This window comes from Psammomys obesus, unplaced genomic scaffold, assembly GCF_907164565.1.
Source record: "Psammomys obesus unplaced genomic scaffold, mPsaObe1.curated_primary_1811, whole genome shotgun sequence".
NCBI lineage: Eukaryota > Metazoa > Chordata > Mammalia > Rodentia > Muridae > Psammomys > Psammomys obesus.
Window position 1 is genome coordinate 23,894,337 of NW_026585895.1, and position 11,274 is coordinate 23,905,610.

General features: G+C 48.3%; 1 protein-coding gene across 4 annotated transcripts in view; it reads right to left on the reverse strand.

Annotated features, from left to right (window-relative positions):
* Tanc1 (tetratricopeptide repeat, ankyrin repeat and coiled-coil containing 1) overlaps positions 1 to 11,274 on the reverse strand; it is a 226,749-nt gene that overhangs the window by 24,238 nt on the left and 191,237 nt on the right. For all 4 annotated transcript variants that reach the window (XM_055600204.1, XM_055600202.1, XM_055600203.1 and 1 more), the window contains 4 exons: positions 9,930 to 10,038; positions 8,919 to 9,041; positions 2,018 to 2,254; positions 54 to 239 (listed from right to left, as the gene is read on the reverse strand). In XM_055600204.1, the coding sequence (XP_055456179.1) occupies positions 54 to 239; positions 2,018 to 2,254; positions 8,919 to 9,041; positions 9,930 to 10,038 (655 nt within the window). The remainder of the gene's footprint in view (positions 1 to 53; positions 240 to 2,017; positions 2,255 to 8,918; positions 9,042 to 9,929; positions 10,039 to 11,274) is intronic.

The window sequence follows — 11,274 nt, forward strand, 5'->3', positions numbered from 1 at the left end:
TACTGCGACACAGCATCTCCTATCTCAGGAAGGAAGCCCACAGCCCCACTCACCGAGCAGTGGCCCATGCTGGCGGCTGCCGTCAGCGCCTGCTGCAGGGCTTGGGTCTTCCTTAGTGTGCCAGGCTGGGGAGGACCGGCTGACCACTCACAACTCAGCAGGTACTGGAGAATGTCACTGTGGCCTCGCAGTGCGCTGTGGACGAGGGCACACTGACCCTTCTTATCCAAGTGGTCCACCTGGAAGGCAGAAGCAGGGCAAGAGCAAAGGTGAACATCCCCTGTACACTGAGAACAAGGGTGCCCTGCAGGCTACGTGCAAATTCATGCCGCTGCAGAGGAACAAAGGCTCACAATCCAGATTGCTTTCTGGACAGCACTGAACCCGTGGCTTCTTTCACTGCGATAAGAACACTAATCCAGGCCTTGCGTTCCCTCTGTAGAACTAGCAACCACAAGACAGTCTCCTCACGAACACATCTCTCAGCAAACTACACAGAGCTCAGAGATCAAACCCTCAGTCAAAGACCTATGCTTCCCAATGCGGTACTTAGGTGAAGCACTTGCAGGCTGCTCTGGGAGGTTGAGATCTGGGGTGGTGGTGGCAGGTATTGCTCACTGAACCAGGGAGCCAAAGAAAGAAAAGGATCTAGAGAACACAGGAACACAGGAAGGATAACATGCAGGGAGGTGACGTGGGACATACTGGCTTATAAACGAAAGCCACAAAGCCAGGAGATGGCAGCTAGTCAGCAGAACGTGTGAGCGCTGCACACCTCCTGAAGACACACCCAGCACTCCTCATTTAAACGCTGGTGTCCTAGGACTGAAGGGGAGCCCAGGGTTCAGCTCTGACATGTTTCCAAGGTTAGGGACACCCAAGTCCATGACCTGGACTCTGCAAGAGTCCCCAACAGGGCAGCTAGACTCTTCCCAAAAGCTTTTGATGTGACAGAAGAGGAACCACTGGCCTCAGAAGATGGCTAAGAGAAAGCTGCCATCCAGAAATTGGGAGTGAGCCACACAGCAGTAAGACAGGCACCCCAAACACTGATGCTAAGGTTCAGCAACAACAACAGAAACCATTTCTGTACCTACTAAAGCCTAACTTAACTAAATCCACTCTAAACTTAACTTACCCACTGTTACTCAACAGGCTCATTTGCCTGTGAAATGGGTACCTGCTGATACTAAGCTAAAGAGGGCTTATGCCGAGCCTGGTAGTTCCACCCTGATGTGTCAGGTACCAGCTATCTCATGGGAACAGCAACAAGCTGGTGGGAGGCTCACGCCAGTGTCATGGGATTCCAACAGACAGGTGAGAACTGGGGGCCTCAGCAGCCCGGGGTTCCGGGTGGGAAAAGGAAAGATGATTGGCAGTTCCCGAAGCTCAAGCTCATGACTTCTAAGAGCCAGAGGACTGGTGGGACTGTTCTAAAAGAATCATGACATGAAACAGGACAAGGCGGAGGATTCAGGGTGGGCTGGGGTAAACATTTAAAATCTTTCCAACAGGGCTGGCAAGATGGCTCCAACAGGGAAAGGCAATTGCTTGCACATGTGATTACAGTAGGAGAGAACCAACTCCCTCCAGCACTGTTTTCTAACCCCCTTATGTGTAGCATAGCATATACATGCATGCATACATGTGCATACACACACACACACACACACACACACACACACACACACACACACACAATGTAGGGAGAAAAAAACTTCAGAAAAAAATCTTCCAAACAATTCGGGATGGCACTGCCCATGTGGCTAATGGCCAGGAATCTGCCTCATACAACATCAAGCCTACGTGGCAGGCTTACTATACGGCTCCCTCTCTCCTGAGGCTCCCACTCAGACACCCAGATCTCCTACATTGATTCTGTAATGTCGCCACTCACCGCACCGGACGGAGCTGAAAACCATGAAGACTGGCCCAGGGGTCAACAACCCCAGGAATGACAGGAAGATATCTCCCCGCCCCTGTTGCCATCCTCCCCGTCAAGGAGGCAGCAGCTTACCCTCGCGCCCTTCTTGGTCAGCAGACACACCAGCTTCATGTGGCCCGCGGCAGCCGCATAGCAGAGCGCATTCATGCCGTTCTCTGACGTCCCATCCAGGCAAGCGCCGAACTCCAGAAGCAGCGTGACAACTTCCTCGTGGCCGAGGTGAGACTGGACGCACAGGATGGGGGCGTTATTTAACACTTCTGTCCTGTAGTTCACGTTGGCCCCTCCCAGAATCAGGAGCCGGCTCACCTGTTGGCCAACATCCCCAAGCAAGATTAGCATCTCATCCGTGTGTTCACTATAGCAATGTCTAGGAAGAAGGCACATATCTGCAACTTTTTGTTTCTGTTCTAGTAGATCTGGGCTTGAGGTGGACCAGCAGCAGATGTGTGCGCATTCGCACAGGTGCATCTGCGCTGGGAGGAGCCGCCCAAGTCCCTCCAAACGATGGAAAACAGAACAAACCTGCTTCTGGGTATATAGCCAAAATGACTGAAAGCAGAATCCTGGAGGAATATGCACAAGTTCCCATCAACATCATTCACCAAGCTCGAGACATGGAAGGCAACCCCAGGTCCAGCAGCTGAAGGATGGACCGAGATGGACATGCAGCCAGGCTTAGAGGGGAATTCAACCACAGTGACAATGCAGTGAAGACTGACAGCACGTGACGCTGTTGAGGATGCACCCAGGGCGATCAAAAACAGACCCAGGCCGGGCGTGGCTTCCAGACCATGCACAGAAGGGAAAAGAGAGGGCTTCATGGCTGAAGGGACTTACCGGATGAAAAGTTTTAGAGATTCACAACATTAAATGTGAAAATACCTCACAGGCATAAACATTTAAAAATGGCTACGATGCTAAATTTTCCACTATGGATTTTTAGTTCATCACAAGTGAAAATTAAAAATATTGATGTCTATAGTACACCCTCTTTTCCTCATCCTCTGTAGTGAGTGGCATATTTTTTAAAACTATTTATTGATTTTGACTTTATACGTATGGATGTCTTGCCTGCATGTGTGTCTGTGCCATCACACGCATGCCTGGTGCCCACAGAGGTCAGAAGAGGGCATCAGATTCTCTATAGCCAGAGTTATGAATGGTTATGAGCCACCACATAGGTGTTGGGAGTTGACCCAGGGACTCCGCCGGACAGAACAAGTGCTCTTAACCTCTAGCTCTCCGGCCCCCGGGTGGCACACCTGTAATGATTTCCAGCTAACACTGATATCACTGTTATTATAAGGGCTGCACTTTGACAGCTCACCCTTCTAACAATGAAATAATAACCAAGGACTGAAGCATGAACAATGAGATAAACCCAAAAGAAAACACGAATAGTCTCTTTTCTTGACAAGGGTATGTTCCTACATGAAAGAGAGAGAAAGCCCAGAAATGCTCAGGACCATCAGCACAGTGCACGGACAGCATACCCTGCCCTGCTCCCACGGACAGCGGCACACGGCACCTGCCAGAGGCCTTAGACCTCAGGGAACATTTCTGTCCTACACATGTTAAGATGAAATCACTGAACAGAGGCAAATTTCTAGCTATACTAATCTCCCTCAAATCGCCTGATCACGAGGAAAAAACAATGCTGCTTTCACACCTCTTAAGATGCCCGGTGCATGTCTTCAGTTGGTCCCGTTCAACAGCTCCAACCCGCATCCATCACTCCCCCAGCCAAGGCCTGGCAGATCATCAGGCTTGACCATGAGATGTGAAAACCTCAGAGACCACGTCATCTATTTTAACTAGAGATGATCATGGATCTTTAAGAGATACAGAAAGAAAATGGGCATAAAAAAATTCTGGGTAATTCAGTGTTCTATCCAGGGAGTAGCCAACAGAATATTTACAAACTGTTAGTACAGGACTTTTATACTAACAGTGGCAAGACTACAGCTCCCAATGGCATCTGGACATGTTAGAGACTAAAGTGTGAAATGTTAAATTGTCTCCACAATGCTGGAGTTGAACTCCACAAGATAGGTGCTCCCAGCTTTCTCTCTTACATCCCCTCCCCAGAAACACTAAGCAGGCTATCACAGCCTTTGCCTTTCAGTTCCCTCTGTCTTGAACGCTTGCTTCACAGACAGCAAAGGCTACATACATCCTATGGGTCTCTACTCCAACAACAGAACCGGAAGTGAAGTCCTCCCCCTGCTCCACGCACATTCCACTGAAGCATAGACTCCATCCCTCTCCATCTCTCAACTAGTTCTTGTATTCTTAGCTCACTGCACTGTACGTTGGTTCTGAAAACAGAAGTTCACAGAGAGAAGAGCTCTTCCACACTCAGGACCGAAACGCACAGTAGGTCTTTCTTATCACTGGGACCAAGGAATGGTAAGCCACACGCTTGTAATGAGGACACCCTGTCACGTCATCTGGCCACCCAACCATCAGCCCCGCTGTTTATCCCACTAGAAGGATAATCATCGGGGCTGGAGAGATGGCTCCGTGGTTAAGAGCACTGGCTACTTTTCCAGAGGACCTGGGTTCAATTCCCAGCACCCACATGGCAGCTCACAACTGTCTGTAAACCCAGGATCCAACACCCACACACAGACATAAAGACAAAACACCAATAATAATAATAATAATAATAATAATAATAATAATAATAATAATAATAATAATAATAATAAAGGACAATCACCATCATGTAGCCAGACCCAGGTCAACACCAACCCAGTCTCTCAATGTCAGTGAGCACTTATAGGGGTGTGTGTGTGTGTGTAACACTGAGGAAAAGGCAGGCATGCAGAAATGTGAGAATCTAAGAAGCAAGCTGACGGATTCCTACAACATTTAAACAGGTTCAGCACTCCCTAAAATACCACTTGACTCAACTACCATTCAAAGATATTTTAAAACTGCAAGTTTAAATAAAACAAGGATTTTTTTAAAAAATCCCTTCCGAACTACTATGATCAGTATGAAAAAAAGAAAAAACAAAAACAAAAACAAACAAACAAAAAAAACCCCACCTCATTATGCTGAAGAAATTCTTGGGTGTTTTATAAAGGCCTCAGCAATCAGTTTGGAACAAGACGTACAGACATAAATACAGACTCCTAAGGACCGCCACAGGACCAGCAGGGATAGCGTGTGAGAACTTTGCTGGCTAACGACCCGACCATGTTCCTCCCCATCAGCCCATCCTTTCCTGAGACCCATGAGCCTCAGAAAAAAAGACGACAGGGTGAGTGGTCTAAATTAGGTGACTTTCAGACCATCCTTCAGTTCTTCAGTGTTCCAGGCACACCTTGAGGACATGAGCAGTGTCTCCCCATCCCGCTCAGCATGGTCTCTTTGGAAACCTTGGTGGAGGGGTTCAGCCCCACAGTGCAGCTCTAACAAGACGCTAGGATGGCATGTGCTGAGGACAGGGGCTTTGCTACCTGCTTGGGTGAAACATACCGCTTTCATCGCTGCATTGTTGTGTGCATTTCTACTACATAAATCCCTGACAGCTCAAAGGTCTCCCCTTTGTTCATTGTTCTTAACCCCGGGGCACACTTGAAGTCACCTAGATCTTCACATTTTCTGGTGCCTGGGTCCCAGCCTGAAGACTCTGACTTTTGTGGGCCTGGGGCTCTGGCAACCGGGCTTCCCAAGAGAATGGGCTTGGCAGGCAGGCAGGCAGAGCTGTAAACATACCAGGTGACAAAAGTACCTGCAGACACACTAGGGCAAGCTCAGGATCAGGTGTCCTGCTGTCCCTCTGTGCCCCAAACCTCTGCTCCCCAGCCGAAAAATGGGAACAAAAGCATCCACTCCCTTGGTGGCTATAAAGATTAAAAACGAATGGCAAAATAACACCACCTCCCCACAGGAAGAGAGACTGGCTTAGCACTATCCTCAGTACTTCAGAAGTGCTAAGCAGATGTTAGCATCTACTGTTACCATCACCCTTTTGTGGGGTTTTCAGAGTGACGTCCCGAGACCTGGAGGTCCATCTCCTTCCCACACCGCCTTGCGTGCACCGCTGGACTATGTGCAGCTCAGAGGAGCAGGATGGAGGGCCTTACCTGAGTCGCAGCTATCATCGCAGAGTTCCAGGGTGCCTGCCCTAGCACAGTCCCAGTTCCCACAGCCAAGGGCAGCGGCAATCAAACAGCACACCCAGGCACATAAGACATGCCAGACACTTTCCCAAGAGCATTCGCTGCCAGCTTTCTGATCACTGGGAGATTTCAGGAGTGAGGACTCAAGGGCAAAGGTAGCTCAGACACAAGGCTAACTGCTGTCCCCAGAGCAGCAGGGACAGAGCAGGCTGGTAGCAGGCACCGTGTGACTCATCCTACACATGCCTGCCCATCTGCAGGAGACTTCACGGGCTTCACCAGAGCTCTCTTTACACTTGGAAGGGGCAAGACCACCGAGCAACTTACGAAAACACAGAAGGGTGGCGGAGAACCACTGACAAGGTCCTGAAGAAGTGCCAGCCAGCCCAGGCTAAGCAGCCATGTACTAGTGGGAGTTTACAGAAGAAGGGCCGTTGAAGAGTGTGTCCTCCTTGACTGTGATAAAGAGTACAATCTCCCTGAGCCCAGCCAAGGGAAGGCAGGCCATGTCCCTGCCTCCTTCCTAGTCTCCTCTCCTTTCAGCTGAGCAAAAGACCAGAAGCCAAGTGCTACCAGTGTCTACAGGCAGGGACTGGCACAGCCAGATGACAACACTTGAGCAAAACAACCAGCTGGGCAGGAGCCCGGAGGCTTGGGTGGCAAGGATCCCAGTGGGTCACACAGGTACAGGCTGGCCTGACCTCGGTCCCAGCGACTGAGGCCACAGGGCTGCCAATCACCAGCACACTTCTGAAATCACCAAGCCCTCATTTCAGAGCAAGTCATTTTAATTTGCCAAAGTGGCAAACTGCAATTATTTTCAAAATGACATTCATTCCTGTGTGACAACAGTTAATACTCTCTAAAAACAGTTCCTTAATTGCATGCATAATTTTAAATTACTGTAATTTGTCCAATATTCTGTGAAAACCGTTTTCTCCCTCATCAAAGACTTACAAAGACAAAACGGGAAGATAATGGAAGGACTTAAGATTCTAGATTCAAGATGCATAAATCTGAGGATGGTGCAGGGGTAGGTAACATTGGAATTTTATAAAACAAAGTACAAATGAACAACTTAAAATTGCCAGCATGATATGAGGAAAGCTGACAGCCTGGAGAGTGAAGCCTTTTAATCCACTGTCTTGAAAACCCGTGCTCAAGAGAGTGTGACATTTCCCGTCACTCCTCTCCACACTTAACAGCCTACATAAGCTAACCTCTATGCCCATGAATTCATTAAAGTAGTGAAAACAGACACTGCCAGCTTACTACTTTTCTTTTATAATTTATTAATTCTACAGAGAAGCCAAAGCCATGTTGCTATCGTCAGAAAGACGACCAATGGTATAGTAACCTAAACCCAATTTTTTATAAAGCCCAAGTGGAAAAAAATTATGACATAGCTATCTTTATGTGACTTCTAAATTTAGAGCTATCCACTTTTTTTTTGGGGGGGGGAACCATCTGGAAAGCAAGGGTTACCTGGGACAAGGGAAAACAGGGTGACCTGCTTCTCCTGCATTACAGAAATGGCTTCTTGCCCACCCACTTAAGAAAACCTGCATTCGAGGCTCAGTCAGGACAAAAGTATCGAAAGCTTGGCGCCTGGAGGGAGAGGACATATGCAGGGGTCCCCGGGAGCACACAGTTCTAGTGCCATGTGAAGGTGCCCAGATAAGGGGGTGAGTCAAAGCTGAAGACCCACAGATGGCAGTGGGCCATGGGGACACAGGCAGCATTTTTATCATTGCAAATGCTGTCTGTATCCACCCAGGGGCAATACACCCTCTTTCCACACCAAGGCCCTACACTGGCCAGTCAGGCTCTGGGTCATCCCCCCGGACTCACCCACTGCTAGGCCCTCCCTGATACCCATGGTCCTTGGGCACACCATAACCCCACTCTTCAAACTCAACAGGGACAAGAAGAAGGCAGAATAGCACCAACTAATGGGGAAGGCTCCTCAAGTCCAGACTTCTGAGCCAGGGCCAGCGGAAGTATTGGGGGCCTGGGGAGTCAGCGGGAGGGAGGAGAGGCACCACATATCTGGCAGTGCTCCCCATGTCTCCATCTCTGGTGCAGGTAACCACTTTCCTGAGGTGAGGTGGACGCCAACTACCTGAAACCCAAGCCAGGCCTTGCCTCCTCTCTCAGGATGGCCACACTAGGCTTCCTCAGGGTTAATATGAGAGAGGAGCAGGTACAGTTATCACCTCATAGTGGTTTCCTGTGAAGACTCAGTCAGCTGGGAAAGAGGCCCAGAGTTTCAGTAGCAGGGCATGTCAGGGTCTGGGGCTGGACGCTTTTGTGTGGCCTAAGGTCTGACTTTGATTCTAAGACTGTGTTATACAATCTGTAAATGGGGAAAGAAAATCTTTCTGCAAAAGTATAGCAAAAATAGCACAGGAGAGCCACTGACCACAGAGCAAGAAGTTCTCAGCTCAGTACACAACCAACCTAACACTCTTTCCACTGCCAGAAATGTATGTCATGTGTTCCCTGAACCTGCAGATAGCTTTCTATGGCCCATCATCCTGTGTTATCAGTTCTTATAGTAATTCAGGACACTAAAAATCCAGTTTCCCTGCCAAGCTCTCCGACCTTCAGTTTTTTCTGTGAACTTCCTCCTTGTCACCTCCTCTCTGAAATGGTCACTATGGGCTAACACAAAAGCTCCATGTACCTCTATCTCCCTGCAGGAGCAAAACCGGACCTCAAGGGGGAAGCGTGTAATGTGGAGGAGGGGAAGCCATCACCAGAACCTTTGCCCTCCCTGGAGCCACGCTGGCTGGCAGAGGAGAAATGGGCGAGGTCCTTGTGCAGAGGCTGCTCACCTTCACGTTGGGAGTGTAGAGATTCCTGAGAGAGGCCAGCGCAGCAGACAGCCCCTCAGCGCTGTAGCCGATCCACAGGGCCTGCAGATGGCTTGAGGAGACGCCAGTCTTCTTACTAAGGCCCTGGAGACAAGCAAAGGCAGCACCAGTTTGAGAGTGAACCTGTCCAGCACACTGCGGAGGTGCTCCGTGCAGACAGTGACATATACAGAAGGACACCTCGGCCTGTGCGCTAACAAGGTCAGAAAATCACAGCCCTGTGAACTATACGAGAGAGAGAGAGAGAATGAGAACCTATAAGGAGAAAGCATCCTTCTGCAGTAGGAAACCAGAGGAACAATAAATGATAAAGCTAGAGAATCACCGTCTCCAACTCCTAATGAATGAAGGCGTCTAGGCAGGGCCAGTAAAGGAGGGTGGCACTAAAATAAGAGGCAAGCTCAGCACTCTGATACTGATGCAGAATATTTTCACCACTGTAATCTTGATACTTTGCAAGGGGGAAGAGGAAAGAAAAAAACAAAACAAACACAAAAACCTCAAGCCTGGTAAAGGCTCTAGACCAGCAGTTCTCAACCTGTGGGTCACAACCCTTTGGGAGTCAAGCAACCCTTTCACAGAGTTTGCCTAAGACCATCAGAAAACACAGTTCGATTTATAACAGTGGCAAATTACAGTTACAACGTAACAATGAAATAATTTTACGGTTGGGGGTTATCATACCAAAAGGAACTGTATTAAAGGGTCACAGCATTAGAAAGGTTGAGAACCATGGCTCTCAACATACCTACCTAGACAGGAAATCTAGGGGGAAAGGGTACACATCAAATGTCATTTTGAGAAACAAGGAGGGTCCAAGAACCCAGGCAATACGAGATGATACAGGCCATGGAATTCAGGTTCTTTTATTAGTATTGAAATAGGGAATGGACGCAGGGCTCACAGACATCTCTGTGATGGCCTACGGACCTGTCTAAAATCTTCAAACCACAGAGTTCACGCACACCTCACCTTGAAGATGTGTGCCTTCAGGATGTGGTGGCCGAGCTCCATGGTCTGCTGGCGGTTCAGCTTGCTTTCCTGTCGAGAGAACATGAACGCCAGTAGAGCGTGGCCATTCCTAGGACAAGAAATACAAAGGCTCATGACAAACGGTCCCAGCCTCACCACATCACAGGCCCTCACATAAGGGCCTCAGCATGAGTACAGAGAACATTCAGGCTAGTAACTCTTCAGTTCATTCTGCAGTCATTTGCAGGACCTTTTCTGCCCCCCACTCCGTGATCCTTGATGCCTGCATCTCCAGAACTGTCACTGTCCACTCATCCCTTTCACTCTCTCATCACCTGTATTTTTGTTCTAGCCTGTCGCAAAAATGCAAAGTTCACAATGCTAAGTCACAGCTATAATCACAGTGCCCAGCAAGGTGCCCAATATCAAGTAAACTCACCAAGAAGTGCTTATTGGGTGGATGAACGTAAGAAAGGATGGGACATAATCCTCAGTGCCCTCAGCCCCCACCCCCACCTCCAGCCCCATCATCCTTAGTGGGGCATAACTGGCAAAAGACAGACCTGCCCTTCTAGGGGGAAGGGAAGAAAAGCCAGGCACTGCATGGGTACATGTCCTGAGTAGATAAAGAGTCTAGAAGAAAAGATGGAACCCGTGCACCTCAAACTCACACAGAACAGCCTACCTCTGCCTCCCAAGTACTGGGGTTAAAGGCATGTGTCCCCACATATAGTTGGTAACAGGCTACAAAAATCAGTAGTTTTCTATTCACTGGTAATAAACCTGCTAACAAAGAAACTATAAAAAACAATTCCATTCATGGTAAGGAGATGAGAGACCTCTGCAATGAAAATTAAAAGCCACTGAAGAAAGAAACTGAAGAAACTAAAAATAGGACTTCTTACAATCAAAGATTGGCAATACAGCATTGTTTAAAGGGCCACATTATTGAAAGTGAGCTATAGAGTCAATGCAATCCCTATAAAATACCAATGGCATTCTTGACACAATGAAAAAGGATTTTTTGAGATTCACATGACATCACAAAAACAAGGAAAAGCCAAATGTAATCCTGAATAAACAGCAATATTGGAGGCACAATATTTGATTTTGAAAATATACTAGAGAGTCACAGTAACAAAAACCAGAATGACACTGGGTTAAAAACAGATACGTGTGCCAGGAGTGGTGGCACAGGCCTGTAATACTAGCACTCAAGGAGGCAGAGGCTGGAGGATCTTCGAGAGTTATAGGTCAAAGGGAGTCCAGGCAGCAAGGCTTACAAAGAGAAACCCTGTCAAGAAAGAAAGAAAGAAAGAAAAGAAAGAAAGAAAGAAAGAAAGAA